General features: G+C 40.0%; 1 protein-coding gene across 2 annotated transcripts in view; it reads right to left on the bottom strand.

Moving 5' to 3' along the window:
• Nucleotides 1–17,627, bottom strand: part of MINDY2 (MINDY lysine 48 deubiquitinase 2) — a 94,259-nt gene that overhangs the window by 38,819 nt on the left and 37,813 nt on the right. For both annotated transcript variants that reach the window (XM_003267038.4, XM_012507432.2), the window contains exons 4-5: nucleotides 14,410–14,568; nucleotides 2,595–2,697 (exon numbers count right to left, since the gene is read on the bottom strand). In XM_003267038.4, the coding sequence (XP_003267086.2) occupies nucleotides 2,595–2,697; nucleotides 14,410–14,568 (262 nt within the window). The remainder of the gene's footprint in view (nucleotides 1–2,594; nucleotides 2,698–14,409; nucleotides 14,569–17,627) is intronic.

Below are 17,627 nucleotides of genomic sequence, written 5' to 3'. Positions count from 1 at the left end.
TTATATATCAAGAAAGTAATAAATATGCCCAGCAGATATTCCCTAAACATTCTATACCATTTTAGAGGGTTTCTTTCTTTGCTTTTACCATGTTCTTCCTAAATTATCAATAACACATATATTAACTGTAGTTTTTCATTATCCTGAGGAATCAATGTCAGAGAAATAATAATATTTGTGACATCAGGTTAAGGAAAAAGAAGTAATGCAGGAACTGACTTTTTTGTTCATTTTGTTAATTATTGTAGTACTAAGTCCTACCCTTACTGTATTTGTAGCCAGAATTGGGAAAGATGTTAACGTTGTTTCACATAGCTTCGTGCTCCGTAAGTCAGTTTATCCAAGTATTACTTCTTGGCTAGCATTCTGTCTGTTACCACTTTCTGAATCCTATTGTTCCTTCAAGTACTACTGAATAGCATACTCTAGTATATTGGACATTACTGAAAAAGAAGGATTCCGTAGATAGACATTTTTAAAATAGGAGCTTCTTTTTAGTAATTATCTATGGTAATGAGAGCTTGTATAAGAATGCAAACTTCTAGTGAGTGGAATTTTTTTCCCCATACATTCTAGCTCATTGAGAAGGAATTTTGTTAATCGAGAGAATATACTTTTGTAACAGTTTTTGTTACTTCTTTCTCTCCTAAAATTTGAACACTGCTGCCTCATGCTGTAACAAAAGAGTTGTCAGACAAATCAATGATCAATGACTCTATACTGTTATTGTTTTGTTTTGTTTTGTTTTCGAGACAAATTCTGTTGTGTTGCCCAGGCTGGAGTGTAGTGGCATGATCTTGGCTCACTGCAGCCTTGACCTCCTGGGCTCAAGTGATCTTTCAGCCTCAGCCTCTCGAGTATGTGGAGCTACAGGTGCCTGGCTAATTTTTTATTTTTATTTTTTAGAGATGGGATCTTGCTACATTGCCCAGGCTAGTCTCAAACTCCTGGGCTCAAGCAATCCTCCCGCCTCAGCCTCCCAAAGTGCTGGAATTACAGGTGCGGGCCACAATGTCCAGCCTGTCCCTGTATCTTTATATGTTTATTGCAAGTAGAAGAATAGCATAAACCTCCCAGCTTGACCAACATGACAAAATCCCATCTCTACTAAAAATACAAAATAAGTGCATGCCTGTAATCCCAGCTACTCGGGAGGCTGAGGAAGGAGAATGGCTTCAACCCGGGAGGTGGAGGTTGCAGTGAGCTGAGATCGCGCCATTGCACTCCAGCCTGGGCAACAAGAGTGAAACTCCATCTCAAAAAAAAAAAAAAAAAAAAAAAAGATTAGGATAAACCTTAACTAAAATACTATGCATTTTCTTCTTATTTTCCTCTTTTGCAAAAATGTGTTAAACTTCTGGATAATTAAGTAATGTAATTAGTTGGGTTCTGATTAATATAGATGGAATTCATGTACATATCTTTTATATGCTCATATGCTCTTGTAGTCATTAGTTTTAATTCTTAAAAATGTGATAATTGTAATAAACTTTTATTATATCTTATGTAAAATAATTGTGTGTCTGAGAGAGACTAAAACTCATGCCCTACTTCTCATGATTTTTCTTTCTCTTTTGTTTACCTTTCATAGACAGAAGAATTATAGCCTCGGTATTTATGTATATTTCTGAAAGAGTGAAGTGGGGACTGAGAAGGTGTATCTACATCCTATGCCTTTTGATAGCATTCTGTTTCAAATCTCCTTTTCTCATCATTGACTGGAACACAGTTGAAAAAATATTAAACTGATTCTGTGATGATGAATTTAGAAATTCCAGTTAGCTAAGGATTAGGAAAACTGATTTTCAGAGGCATACTCTGATCCAGAATGGGGCTTTAATATATTGTATTACACTGAAATATAAGGCAGAGGTCTACTAAAAGAAGTACTAGAGTACTTGAGCACCGTAATACTCATCTCAGTCAGTTGAAGTGTTCAGGATCAATGATAAAGTCCATTCAGACTCCTAAATAATAAACCTTTTTAAAAAAAGTAATCATCAGTAACCTCTGGGTACCTGACCATGGCAAAGTTAGCAAGTGATTCCAAAAATTTTTAATAGAATCCAGGCCTGATTTTACAAGTTAAATGAAAAAGAGTTCTAGGAAAAAACCTTTCATTGGCACCTTTATGAATGATTACTTCTTTTTTTTTTTTTTTTGATACAGAGTCACTCTGTTGCCCAGGGTGGAGTACAGCGGCATGATCTCGGCTCACTGCGACCTCCGCCTCCTTGATTCAAGCGATTCTCCTGCCTCAGCCTCCTGAGTAGCTGGGATTAAAGGCATGCAACACCATGGCCAGCTAATTTTTTGTTGTATTTTTAGTAGACACGTGCTTTCACCATGTTGACCAGGCTGATCGTGAACTCTTGTCCTCAGGTGATCCACCTGCCTCAGCCTCTCAAAGTACTGGGATTACAGGCGTGAGCCACTGTGCCCAGCCTATGGATGGTTACTTCTTAAAATTCATACAAGTAATATAACATGTGTTTTTTAGAAGTCTTATTTAAGAAATTTGAAAGACATTAAGTTATAAGAAAAATTATCTTGCCAAGAATTTCAAAAGTCAGGAAATAGCAGCACTCACCCACCTTCACTAACCAGCTCACTGTTGTCTGACTGTTTACAAGAGATGATCTTCTCCACTAGTTGGTTGTAGCTGCAGTTACCAACAGCTTTTACAATGTCATCAATCTAGAAAACAAATGACTGTCTCACTAACCATGGTAAGATGAGGAACAAAAGAAAGCTGTATCATTCTTTAGAATTTTATTCTAATATAATACTAAATATAAAACTATTATTTACAAAAAACAAAATCAGCACTAAAATCAAAACCCAACAGTTTCCAAGTTTGTTTACAGCTCAGTATGACACATTATGAAAAATACTGCAGTTGTATTAGTTTAATTATGCAAAAAAAGATTAAATGGGATTATTACATGCAACTTTATTTCTTAAGGTCATAAACATGTATTTAAGTGATCAAAATAAAACATCAACTATTCCAGAAGAAAAAATAAGAAAATATCCATTTTTTTTCTCCCGGCATCAAGTATCAAGCAACAGTTTTTTTTTTTTTTTAACTAAAAAACAAATGTTACACATTTAAAGCAAGGCAACTTTAAATATGTTAATTTATAGGATTAATAAAATTATTCCATTTTATTACTTATTTCCTAGAAAAGTATAGTGGAGATAGAGTAGAGATAACTAATGTTATTTTCCTGAAGAAAAGTTAATGTATGTTAATCAGGGACGGGATATGCGTCATGATTCTTACTTAATCTTTGTTTTTAGAGGTACGGCAGTAGAGTAAATTTAAACTTTTAAGCTATAGGAAAATAAAATTGGGCTTCTCTACTCTCCATTACACTTTGCTTTGACTATAGAAGAAAAAGAGGTTTCTACTGTCTAAACAACTTATATAGTTGCCTTTCCATACATAAAAATATATTTATATTTATTTATAAATTATTTATGTGTATTGCTGTATTAGTTATATACCTAATAAAACAAATACAAATTTTAGAGTTACATAAATAAAAATAAGAGGGCCAATGTTTTCTTCATTCAAACGATCACCTTGAAGACTTACTCTTTGAATATCACAGGTCTCAACATATATCTGCACAATACTCACAGCAGTGGTTTTCAAACTTGGGGAGCTTGTTAAAAAGATGTAAAAGAATTTCAGGCTCACATTGCTTCTCAATTGTCTAAGTTTTCATTCCACTGCCCAGGTGATTACGACGCATAGGAAAGTTTGAGAACCACCATTCTAAGCTATAATTTATTTTCCTTGTTTATGAAAAAATCTACAATACTAAAAGCCTCTTAACTCACACAACTGGAACTGATGATTGGTTGAGAAAACAATCAGTTAATTCAAAAAGTCACAGCAGGAAATTGTGGAAAATGTTTACAGGCATAAATATCTTAAACATTTTTTTTTTTTTTTGAGATGGAGTCTCACTCTGTTGACCAGGCTGGAGTGCAGTGGTGTGACCTTGGCTCACTGCAACCTCCGCCTCCTGGGTTCAAGTGATTCTCCTGCCTCAGCTTCCTGAGTAGCAGGGATTACAGGCGCCCGCCACCACACCTGACTAATTTTTTTTTGTTTTGTTTGTTTTGAGACGGAGTCTCGCTCTGTCGCCAGGCTGGAGAGGAGTGACGCAATCTTGGCTCACTGCGACCTCTGCCTCCCGGGTTCAAGTGATTCTCCTGCCTCAGCCTCCCCAGTAGCTGGGACTACAGGTGCGCACCACCATGCCCAACTAATTTTTGTATTTTTAGTAGAGTTGGGGTTTCACTATGTTGGCCAGGATGGTCTTGAACTCCTGACCTCAAGTACTCTGCCTGCCTCAGTCTCCCAAAGTGCTGGGATTACAGGTGTGAGCCACTGTGCCTGGCCCATATCTTAAACATTTCATATTAACTTAAAACACAAAAAAGTATTCAATGGTCAATCTTTTGATGCAGAGCCAAATAAATCCTTTTCTTTGCAAGAAGATCCCTGGGATAAGATTCTATGTACACTGCACAAAAAAAATCTATGAGTTCCAGCTTTGATTTATGTAAAATGAGAAGTTAGACCCTTAAGAAACAATTTGAGGGCACAATCTCTTCAGATGTTATTTTCCTCAACACCTTTACTTTATAGTGCTTTTCATTAGTAACTCAACTTCAGTAAGTCTTTTCAAATAATCTGAATTTTCAATTCTAAGAAATCCACAAAAATACAGCTACACTAAGTTGGTGTGGTGGCTCACACCAGTAATGCAAACAATTTAGGAGGCTGAGGCAGGAGGATATCTTGAGGCCAGGAGTTCAAGACCAGTCTGGGCAACACAGCAAAACTGTCTCTAAAAATAAAATAAAAATTTTTTTGAGATTTTTTCTTACTCTGTCTCCCATGCTCTGTCACCCACGCTGGAGTGCAGCGGTATGATCTGGGTCTCATGTGTCACTCTCGCTGGAATGCAGTGGTGTGATCACAGCCCACTGCAGCCTCGACCTCCCAGGCTCAAGCAATCCTTCCACCTCAGCCTCCTGCATAGCTGGGACTACAGGCACACGCCATCACACCCAGCTAATTTTTAAATTTTTTGTAGAGACAGGTCTCATTATGTTGTCCAGGCTGGTCTCAAACTCCTGGGCTCAAGTAATTCTCCCACCTTGGTCTTTCAAAACGTTGGGATTATAGGCATTAGCCACCATGCAAGGCCTCTAAAAAAAATTTTTTTTTTTTAATTAGCTGGACAAGGTGGTGCATGTCCATAGTCCCAGCTATTCAAGAGGCTGAGAGGAAAGGATCGCTTGAGTCCAGGAGTTCAAGGCTGCAATGAGCTATGATCATGCTACTACACATCAGCCTAGGCAATGGGGCAAGACACTGTCTCTAAAACAAAACAAAACAAAACCCCCTAAAACCCAACTACAATAGTAAACACAAGATCAATAGGCTGGGCATGGTGGCTCATGCCTGTAATCCCAGCACTTTGGGAAGCTGAGGCGGGCAGATCACCTGAGGTCAGGAGTTCCAGACCAGCCTGGCCAACATGATGAAATCCCATCTCTACTAAAAATACAAAAAATTAGCCAGGTGTGGTGGTGGGCACCAGTAATCCCAGCTACTTGGGAGGCTGAGACAGGAGGATCACTTGAAACCGGGAGGTGGAGGTTGCAGTAAGCCGAGATCACGCCTGGGCAGCAAGAACAAAACACTGTCTCAAAAAAAAAAAAGATCAATATACAAAAATCAAATATATTTCTCTAGAGTAGCAATAAAAAAAAGATTTCAAATATTCATAGGCAGAATCTGTACATTAGTATTTCACTCAAGGCCAGGTGTAGTGGCTCATGTCTATAATCCCAACACTTTAGGAGGCTAGCGGGGGAGGACCGCGTCAGCCCAGGAATTTGAGACCACCCTGGGCAACATAGCAAGACCTTGTCTTCACAAAAAATAAACAATCTAGCCAGGCATGGGAGTGTGTGCCTATAGTCCCAGCTATTCAGGAGTCTGAGACAGGATTGCTTAAGCCCAGAAGTCCCAGGTTGCAGTGAGCTATGATCATGCCACCGCACTCTAGCCTGGGTGTCAGAGTAAGATCTTGTCTTCCCCCACCCCCAGAATTCCATTCATCCAATTTATTTGGATGCCTAATACATACTACTACATACAAGGTGCCATTAGAGAATCTACAGACACAACAGTGAGCAAAATAGTTTATGCTTTCATAAAGCTTATATTCTAGAGTAAAAGCAAATAATAAACCAAATCAACAAATACATAGGGCCGGGCGCAGTGGCTCACGCTTGTAATCCCAGCACTTTGGGAGGCTGAGGCGGGCGGATCGCGAGGTCAGGAGATCGAGACCACGGTGAAACCCCGTCTCTACTAAAAATACAAAAAATATTAGCCGGGCGTGGTGGCGGGCGCCTGTAGTCCCAGCTACTCGGAGAGGCTAAGGCAGGAGGAGAATGGCATGAACCCGGGAGGTGGAGCTTGCAGTGAGCCGAGATCACGCCACTGCACTCCAGCCTGGGCGACAGAGTGAGACTCCGTCTCAAAAAAAAAAAAAAAAAAAATACATAATATAAGGTTGTTGTATATAGTGGTATGCAGATGTTTGTTTTCATTGTAGTACAGTATTCCATAGAATACACCATAATGTGGTTATTCATTTGCCTTTTGATGGCTATTCAAGTTATTTTCAGTTTGGGACTATGGCAAATAACACTGCTGTGAAAAATTCTAGGACATTTATCCTCTTCCACTCATCAAGAGTGCATGCCTTGCCAAACTGCTTAGTCTTAAGGAATGCTTGGCATCAACTTCAATGGATAAACCAAACTGGTTTCAAAAGTAGATGGCCAATTTCCATTCTCATCACAAGAAATGAGAATTCTCTATGCTGCACATCTTCACCAACATTTAATACTGTCAAACTTTTATTTTTTATTTTTGTTTTTTGAGACAGAGTCTCGCTCTGTCACCCAGGCTTGAGTGCAGTGGCGTGATCTCAGCTCACTGAAACCTCTGCCTCTTGGGTTCAAGCAATTCTCTGCCTCAGCCTCCTAAGTAGCTGGGATTACAGGCACTCACCACCATGCCTGGCTAATTTTTGTATTTTAATAGAGACGAGGTTTCGCCATGTTGGCCAGGCTAGTCTCGAACTCTTGACCTCAGGTGATCCACCTGCCTTGGCCTCCCAAAGTGCTGGGATTACAGGTGTGAGCCACTGCGCCCGACGTAATACCATCAGACTTTTAAATGTTAGCCAGTCTGATGTATGTATAGTGGTCTCTAATTCTGATATTAATTTGTATTTCCCTGATGACCAATTCATTTGTTCATTGGCCATTTGGATATCTATTTTTGTGAAGTGCCTATCCAAGTCATTTGCTCCTTTCTTTTGCTGGGCTATCTTTAAAAAATTATCTGTAGGAGCTCCTACTTTCTGATTATTAATCCTTTAGTCATTTTTTAAAGTTGCAATTCATCTTCTACTCTGTGGCTTGCTTTTACATTCTCTTTGGAATGTCTTTAGATGAACACAAATTCTCAGTTCTAAGGCAGTCATGTTTACTATGTTTCCTTACAGTTAATAGGTTTGTATCTTGTTTTTGAAATCCCTCCCTACAGTGATGCCGTAAGATCAGGAACATAGTTTCAAACTTTTATAGTTTTATTTTTTATAGTTAAACATTTTTCCCCCTCCATGTTTGTAGAGCCAGGACCGTACTTATTGCCCAGGCTGGAGAACGGTGGCTATTCACAGGTGCTATCATAGTGCACTGCAGCCTCAAACTCCAGACCTTAAGTGATCCTCCCACCTCAGCCTCCTGAGTAACTGCGACTACAGGGATGCCACCTCACCTGACTTTTACAGTTAAACTTCAATGCACATGGAATAGAATTTTGCGGTGTGAGTTGTAGGAAACAGTTTCATTTTTTCCCTCTATGTCTACCTAATTGTCTTAGAACCTTTTGTTTAAAGGATTGCCTTTCCCCATTGCTCTAGAATGCCCTAGTTCTATCTGTATAGTGATCTTTTTAGGCCTCTATTCTCTGTCATTGGTCTAATTCTTAATTACAATATTTAAAATACTTTGTATGTGAGCTGGGCATGCGGATGCACAACTGCAGCCCCAGCTACTTGGAGGCTGAGGTGTGAGGATCCCTTGAGCCATCTGAGGCTGCAGTGAGCTATGATCACACTACTGCACTCTAGTCTGGGCAACAGAACAAGATCCTGTCTCAAAAAAACAAACAAGCAAGCAAACAAAAGAAGAAGTAAAAATAAAAAAAGAATTCAGGCTTACATTCCTCAGACTGTCATTCTTCACAATCTAAATTGTCCGGCATTATCATCTGCCAGAATCCAACCTTGGATGTATAAACTGCTGGGCATGTTGAGACTTTTCAATGAAATTCTCAGAGTTGCCTTGCTTATAGTAAGCTATTCTCCCATTCTCCTGAATCCCAGCAGCTTTTACCAATGGACAGAGATGAAAAAAAAGCACTGCGAAGTCCTTGCTATTATGATCTCTGCTTTCCTAGAGTTAATGGATGCACACATGTATGCTGCATTCCATCAGTCAATATTTACTTATGTGCCAGGCACTGTTCTAAACACTGTGCTATCAGTCCAGCCCTTATAAAACCTATATTCTAGTGGGAGATGACAGTTAATCAGGTAAACAAATAATAGCCTTTTGGCTGGGCGTGGTGGCTCATGCCTGTAATCCCAGCACTTTGGGAAGCCGAGGCAGACGGATCATGAGGTCAAGAGGTCGAGACCATCCTTGCCAACATGGTGAAGCCCTGTCTCTACTAAAAATACAAAGATTAGCTGGGCATGGTGGTGAGTGCCTACAGTCCCAGCTAATTGGGAGACTGAGGCAGGAGAATCACTTGAACCCGGGAGATGGAGGTTGCAGTGAGCCGAGATCACGCCATAGCACTCTAGTCTGGCGACAGAGCGAGAATCCATCCAAAAAAAAGAAAAAGAAAGAAATAATATCCTTTCTTCTTGAGCCAAGCACAGTGGCTCATGCCTGTAATGCAGCACTTTGGGAGCCCAAGGTGGGAGGATCGCTTGAGGCTAGGAGTTTGAGACCAGCCTGGGCAACATAGTGAAATCCTCTCTCTATAAAAAATACTAAAATTGCCAGGCGTGCTGGTGTGCGCCTCTAGTCCCAACTACTGGGGGACTGAGGAGGGAGGATTGCTTGAGCACGGGAGGTTGAGGCTGCAGTGAACCAAGACTGTGCCACTGCACTCCAGCCTGGGTGACACAGCGAGACTCTGTCTCAAAAAAACAAAAAACAAAAACAAAAACAAAAACCCATAAATACTTATAAGGATTTTAAATCTTATTTTAATGAAACTGGATGCTTTTAAGGCAATAAGGAAGGCAAGGGTAAAGGGAAGGATTTATTTTACAAAGATCATGCTAAGTTCAAGACAATTCAACAGGGTAAGAATAACCTTTTCAGCAAATGGTACTAGGACAACTGGCTATCTACATGCATATGAATAAAGTTGGGCCCTTTCCTCGAACCACATATAAAAATTAACCCAACATTGACCATATTCATAAATGTAAGTGCTAAAACTATAAAACTCTTAATAGAAAATAAAGAACTAAATCTTCTTGACTTTTGGTTAGGCAAAGCCTTCTTAGATAGGACACCAAAAGCATAAGGGACAAAAGAAAAAATAAAGTGAACTTCACTGAAATTAAGTCCAGGCACAGTGGCTCACATTTGTAACCTCAGCACTCTGAGAGGCTGAGGTGGGAAGACTGCTTGAGGCCAGGAGTTCAAGACTGGCCTGGGAGTTCAAGCGTGTCATATAGTGACATGCCATTTCTAAAAAAAAAAAAGTAAAAATTAAAGAATATTTCCAAATCATACATCTGACAAGAGATTTGGGCTTACAACACATAAAGAACATTTACAACTCAATTACAAAAAGACACACAGCCAAATAAAAAAAGGGGGAAAGGGGCTAGACATGGTGGCTCACACCTGTAGTCCCACACTTTGGGAGGCTGAGGAGGGAGGATCATTTGAGCCCAGGAGTTCGAGACCAACCTGAGCAATATGGCAAGATCTCATTTCTACAAAAAATTAAAAAGTGAGCAGGGTATGGTGGCATGTGCCCAGCTACTTAGGAGGCTGAAGCAGGAGGATCACATGATCTCAGGAGTTTGAGGCTGCAGTGAGCTATGATCATGCCACTGCACTCCAGCCTGGGTGACTCAGTAAGACCCTGTGTCAAAAAAAAACAAAACCAAAAACAAAACTCAACTGTAAAGAACCAATCTAATTAGAAAGTGGGCAAAAGACATGAAGAGACATTTTACTAAAAAGAATATACAAATGGCAAACAAGCACATCAAAAGATGTTCAACATCATTAGCCATTAAAGAAATGAAAACTAGGCTGGGTGCGATGGCTCATGACTGTAATCTCAGCACTTTGGGAGGCCGAGGCGGGTGGATCACCTGAGGTCAGGAGTTCATGACCAGTCTGACCAACATGATGAAACATTGTCTCTACTAAAAATACAAAAAAATTAGCTGGGCGTGGTGGCAGGCACCTGTAATCCCAGCTACTCGGGAGGCTGAGGCAGGAGAATCACTTGAACCTGGGAGAAGGAGGTTGCAGTGAGCCGAGATTGTGCCACTGCACTCCAGCCTGGGCAAAAGAATAAGACTCCATCTCAAAAAAAAAAGAAATGCAAATTAAAACTACAATGAAATATTGCTACCTAAGAATGGCTAAAATAAAAAATAGTGACAACATTAAATGCTGATGAAGATGCAGAGAAACTGGATCACTCATATGTTACTGGTGGGAATGTAAACTTTTGGTACAGGTACTCTAGTAAACAGTTTGTTGCTTTCTTAAAAAAAGGAATACATAAGTTAACTGGGCATAATGGTGCATGCCTGTAGTCCCAGCTACTTGGGAGGCTGCGGCAAGAGGATCACTTGAGCCCAGGAATTCAAGTCCAGCCTGGGCAACAAAGCAAGACCCTATCTCTTAAAAAACAAACAAACAAACAAACAAACACACAAACCCACAAGCAACTACAATATAACCCACCAACTGCACTCCTGGGCATTTAACCCAAAGAAATGAAAAACGTACCTGTACACAAATGTTTACAGCAGTTTGAGACAGAGTCTTGTTCCATCACCCAGGCTGGAGAGAAGTGGCATGATCTTGGCTCACTGCAGCCGCCACCTCCTGGGTTCAAGTGATTCTCCTGCCTCAGCCTCCCCAAGTAGCTGGGATTACAGGCACATGCCATGACAGCCAGCTGATTTTTGTATTTTTTAGTAGAGACAGGGTTTCGCCATGTTGGCCAGGCTGGTCTCGAACTCCTGGCCTCAAGTGATTCACCCGCCTCAGCCTTCCAAAGTGCTGAGATTACAGGCGTGAGCCACCGTGCCCAGCGGGAAAACACCAAGATGCTCTTTAACAAGTAAAACCACGGTATGTCCACACCACAAAATACTACTCAGTAATAAACAGCAGCAAACTATTGATAGATGCAACAATCTGGATGATGCTTTGGAGACTTATGGTGAGTATGAAATGCAATCCAAAAAGATTACACACTGTATATAATATTCTGAAAATAACAAAATTATAGAAATGGAGAAAGATTAGTGGTTGTCAGGGGTTAAGAAGAGGGTAAGGGTGTGACAGAAGTGGGTGTGGATATAAAAGGGCATCAGGAGGGATTCTTGTGTTAACAGAAATGTTCCATATCTTGATTTTATTTGTTTACTTATTTATCTATTTATTTTGAGACAGGGTCTCGCTCTTTCTCTCAGGCTGGAACGCAGTAGTATGATCACAGCTCAACAGAAATGTTCCATATCTTGATTTTATTTATTTACTTATTTATCTATTTATTTTGAGACAGGGTCTCGCTCTTTCTCTCAGGCTGGAACGCAGTAGTATGATCACAGCTCACTGCAACTTCAACCTCCTGGGCACAAGTGATCCTCCCACCTCAGCTTCCTGAATAGCTGGGACTACAGGCATGTTCCACCATGCCTGGCTAATTTTTGTATTTTTGTAGAAATAAGGTTTTGCCATGTTGCCCAGGCTAGTCTTGAACTCCTGGGCCCAAGTGATCCTCTTGCCTTGGCCTCCCAAAGTTCTAGGATTACAGGCATGAGCCACTGTGTCCAGCCATGTATCTTGACTTTATTAATGTCAATTTCCTGGTTTTGATATTTTACTAAATTTTGCAAAATTACTAAATTTTCCAATTGGGGAAAACTGGGTAAAAGGTATGAGGGATCGTTCTTCATTTCTTTTTTTTTTTTTTTTTTTTTTGAGACGGAGTCTTGCTCTGTTGCCCAGGCTAGAATGCAGTGGCATGATCTCGGCTCACTGCAAACTCTGCCTCCCAGGTTTAAGTGATTCTCCTGCCTTGGCCTCCTGAGTAGCTAAGATTACAGTCGCCCACTACTGCACCCGGCTAATTTTTGTATTTTTTAGTAGACACCGGGTTTCACCATCTTGGCCAGACTGATCTTGAACTCCTGACCTCATGATCCACCCGCCTCGGCCTCCCAAAGTACTGGGATTACAGGCATGAGCCACTACACCCAACCTGTTCTTTATTATTTCTTACACTGGCATTTGAATCTACAATTACCTCAAAATAAAAAGTTTAATTTATAAAAAAGGTAAATTCTCACCTCGTACCATAAAACAAAATAAATTTGAAAGGCATTGGCTGATATAATTCCATTGTCTTTTTCTTTTAAAGTTTACAATTAACCAATATTATTTTGAAATTTGAATGTTACTTTATGTTAAAAAATGTAAGTAAGTGAAAATAATATTAAAACAGTATAGGAGTAGACATAACACAGATCAGTGGAAAAGAGAAGACGTTAACCTATTTAAAAATTTAGTGTGTTATAGTAGAATTATTTTTTCCTTTCATCCTTCCAACTGACTCTCCATTTCTTCTGTATTCGGGAGACTAACCTCTATGGACTGCAGCAATTGGAATTCTTACTCTCTAATTATCAGTTGAATTTGGCCAAAGGGAGCTACTAAAGGAAATCAGAAAGTGACAGTCAGAGAACGTATTACCTGTGCTCTTTCCCTGCTGGGCCATAGCTTGGTGGTAGTATTCCTCTCCTGAAGGTCACATCTCCTGGTCAGGAGCTCTGTGCTTTAGTAATCAATCTTGCTGTGTTCTGCTAAGTATTCCCTCTCCTTGTCTTTTCAGAGTTATGAGTGGCAATCGTTTTCTGCTGTTGCTAGGTCTAAGATGTTACACCATCCCTTACTTGTTCCCCTTAACTTTGCCCACACCTTTGTAAATAGTCTCTTCATTAAACTTTTGACAGTTCTCCTTACGTGTGTCATCTACTTCCTGCCAGGACTCTGACACCCTTAACAAGAGGCAAAATCTGGATTGCTAGACTAATATACCAAAGGTCAATGTACATTTAGAAATGTACAGTTAGAGTGATGGATATATGGGGGTGCCTTTTTAAAATAGCTTTGAAAAGAGATTTTCAAAGCTATGCAATAAAGAATACGGTCTTGTCCAAAGAGAGGTTTGACCTTTGTCCCGGCTCCTATGAAATAACTTCTAAATCTTGGCATTTCCGTACCAATAGGAGTGACTGTGTTATTTATCGTGGGCCCCTTGGGCCACACCTGCAGTTTATACTAACGATGGATCCCTTGAACCACATGGTGTCAGCTCAGCTTCCAGGGAGGGAAGGGTAAGAGTCTGGGTTCAATTACATGGGCAATAAATTAAATCATACCTACATAATGAAATCTCAATAAAAAATCTGAACACTGAAGGTTGGGTGAACTTCCAGAATTGGCAGCACTCCATGCATATTGTCATACGTCAATTCCACAAGGGTATGATGTCCTGAGGATCCAAGGGAAGCTTCACAGTTGGAACCCTCCTAGATTCTGCCGTATGTGTCTCTTTCCTTTGCTAATTTTAACCTGTATCTTTGCCCTGTAATAAACTGTAATGGTGAGTATAATAGGTTTCAGGGAGTCCTGTTAGTCACTCTGGTGAATTACTGAACCTGAGGGTAGTTTTGGGAAGCCTTTGAACTTGTGATTGGTGTGAGATGTAAGGGTGGTCTTCTATGAGCTCTTCCCTCTAACCTTGTAGTTGGGCCCTAGCTCCTTATAGTTGGGGTCAGAAGCCTTGGGCAGACTTAGTAGTCTGGAGGACTCTGTTCTTAACCTCATAGTTTGGCTAATTCCAGGCAAAAGTACAAAAAAAGTAAGTAACAAAAAATACAAATTGAGATTAATTTGCCAAATTAATACTTTTTCCTGCATTTGTGTTTATATAATTTAAATTCTTTGACTTACCTGAGGGTCTACTAACCACCCATGGTACAAAGGAATATCAAGAAGATCAAATACTATGCATTCTGGTGTATATTCAAACACTCGAACACCAGTGAATCTTACATTTACATCCAGGCCTGTCTGTAGTTTGTGCAAAATTGCCATGGCATCACTCATATTCTGAAAATAGAAAAGGGGAAAGTTCTAATTCAGAAACATCAAAACGAGAACAAAAAAGATATTCAAGTACAAGCACATTTAATTTTCCATTTTATCCAATAAATTCAATTCAACATATTTTTATTATTGAGTATCTACTATGTGCCAGGCACTAATTGGAGTTTGAAAGATATAACAATGAATAAAACAGACACACAGGTGGGCGGATCACTTGAGGTCAGGAGTTTGAGACCAAACTGGCCAACATGGTGAAACCCTGTCTCTGAAAATACAAAAATTAGCTGGGCGTGGTGGCATGCACCTGTAGTCCCAGCTACTTGGGAGGCTGAGGTGGGAGGATCACTTGAACCCAGTAGGTGGAGGTTGCAGTGAGCCGAGATTACGCCACTGCATTCCAGCCTGGGCAACAGAGTGAGACTCTGTCTCAAAAAACAAAACAAAACAAAACAAGACAAAGTTCATGCTCTTATGCAACTAACATTCTATTGAGAGAGATAAACATGTATATATATAAAACAATGTCAAGTATTAGTAAGAAAAACTGAGCAAGATGAAGTTGTAGAGAGGAGTGGAAATGAAGGACCCATTTTAGACCAGAAAGTCTAAAGTCAAATGTTTTTTAATCAAAGAGGAAGAAGGCCTCTCCTACTGGTGAATCTAAAATAACTAAAAGTATGATCTTGAAAAGATGGTTGTACACCCATGCTCATTGCAACATTATTCATAACTCTTTATTCTTAGTTATAACTGACAAATGAATAAAGAAAATGAGGTATATACATACAATGGAACATTATTCAGCCTTAAAAAAAGAAGGGAATCCTGTCATATGCTATAACCGGATGAACCTTGAGGACATGATGCTGAGTGAAATAAGCCAGTCTCAAAAGTAAAAATACTGTATGATTCTACTTATATGAGATATTTAGAGTCATCAAAATCATAAAAACAGAAAGCAGAATGGTTGTTTCCAGGGGCCTGGAGGAAGTGGGAAAGGGGGGTTGTTTGATGGATATAGGGTCTCACTCTGTTGCCCAGGCTAGAGTGCAGTGATGTGATCATGGCTTACCACAGCCTCAAACTCCTGGGCTCACGCGATCCTCCCGCCTCAGCCTCCCATGTAGCTGGGGCTACAGGTACATGCTACCATGCCCAGCTACTGTTTTTGATATTTTGTAGAGATAGGGTCTCACTATGTTACCCAGGCTACTCTTGAATTTCTGAGCTCAAGTGATTCTCCGCCTCAGCCTCTCAACGTATTGGGATTACAGACATAAGCCACCATGCCTGGCAAGTTTCAGTTTTAAAGATGAAAAAGTGGCCAGGCACGGTGGCTCACACCTGTAATCCCAGCACTTTGGGAGGCCGAGGCGGGTGGATGACGAGGTCAGGAGATCGAGACCATCCTGGCTAACACATGGTGAAACCCCGTCTCTACTAAAAATACAAAAAATTAGTCAGGCCTGGCGGTGGGCACCTGTAGTCCCAGCTACTCGGGAGGCTGAGGCAGGAGAATGGCATGAACCCAGCAGGTGGAGCTTGCAGTGAGCCGAGATTGCGCCACTGCACTCCAGCCTGGGCGACAGAGTGACTCTGTCTCAAAACAAAAAAAGGATATATTTTATATTATGTGGTTTTTAACACAATTAAAAAAAATAGAAACGAGCTATCAAGCCATGAAAAGACACAGAGGAAACTTAAATGCATAGTAGTAAAGAAAACAAGCTAATCTGAAAAGGCTACATACTGTATAATTCCAAATGACATTCTGGAAAGGGCAAGACTACAGAGACAGTAAAAAAGATCAGCGGTTGCCAAGGATTAAGGGAAAGGAGGAATGAACAGGCAGAGTACAGAGAATTTTTAGGACAGTGAAACTATTCTGTTTGATACTATAACGGTACATACGTGTCATTATACATTTTTCAAAATCCATAGAACATACAAAACCAAGAAAGAGTAAATTATAGACTCTGGGTGATAATGATGTGGCATTGCCAGTTTATCAATAATAAATGAACCACTCTGGTGCAGGATGTTGATAGTGGGGGAAGCTATGTGTGTGGGGTTAGGAGGAACAGGAGGTATATAGAAATTCTCAGTACTTTCCATACTTAATTTTGCAGTGAATGCACTGAAAGGGAAGGAAGGATGGAAGGAAGGGACGGAGGGAGAGAGGGAGGAAGGGAGGGAGGGAGGGGAGTGGGGAGTGTAAATGGGAGAGGAAAGAAGGAGAGGGAGGTGAGGGAGACAGGCCTCTTTGAAAATGACACTAGAATAGAGACCACAGTGAGCACTGAATCTTAGGAAGCTCTGGGCAAAGAGCATTCCAAAGTAGACGCCAGTGCAAAAACAAGTTTATTACTGTGTCCATGGAATAGCATGGGGCCCAGTGTGGCTGGGACAAAATAAAAGTGAAAAGTTGTAGGAGATGAAGCCTAAGAGACAGGCGGAGGCTGGATCACAAAGACTTGTTTGTCAGATTAAGGAGTCATTCTGTCCACATCAGTTTTCTCAATAAACGTAGTCATATACATCTGGAATAAAGACTATTTTAAAATGCTTTTCTAAGCATGTTAACACATTAAATATGGACATACGTATAGAGAATATATTTGAAAGAATAAAGAAAAACCAATACACAAAATTTAACACACTTTTACTGAATCCCTACTGCTAATCAGACACTGTACAAGATACTAAAGATACAAAATATGAACAGTAGACTATAGTCTATAGAGGGGTTTGATAATAAAAAGGGTGAAAATGAAGGAAATCTTATATTAAAACTAGGGATTCTCTCTGAAATCTGAAAAAGACAAATTTAGGTTGCAAAAATGAAGTTCTGTTTTATGAAATAATTCATAAAATTCCATTCTAACAGACTGTACAAACTGTAAACAGAAATCATTCAAATGTTTTAAATTCATGAATGATGCATTTATAATAGGATAACATTGTTATACTGCAGTCTCTGACCTTTGTCAGTTTCATCTCTTCCTACTATGTTTCCCCTAAACAATATATTTTCTCAACCTTCCCAAAAATTGAACGCTTAA

The sequence above is a fragment of the Nomascus leucogenys genome, chromosome 6, assembly GCF_006542625.1.
Source record: "Nomascus leucogenys isolate Asia chromosome 6, Asia_NLE_v1, whole genome shotgun sequence".
In the NCBI taxonomy this organism is placed as follows: domain Eukaryota; kingdom Metazoa; phylum Chordata; class Mammalia; order Primates; family Hylobatidae; genus Nomascus; species Nomascus leucogenys.
This window is presented reverse-complemented; position numbering and strand designations above follow the sequence as displayed.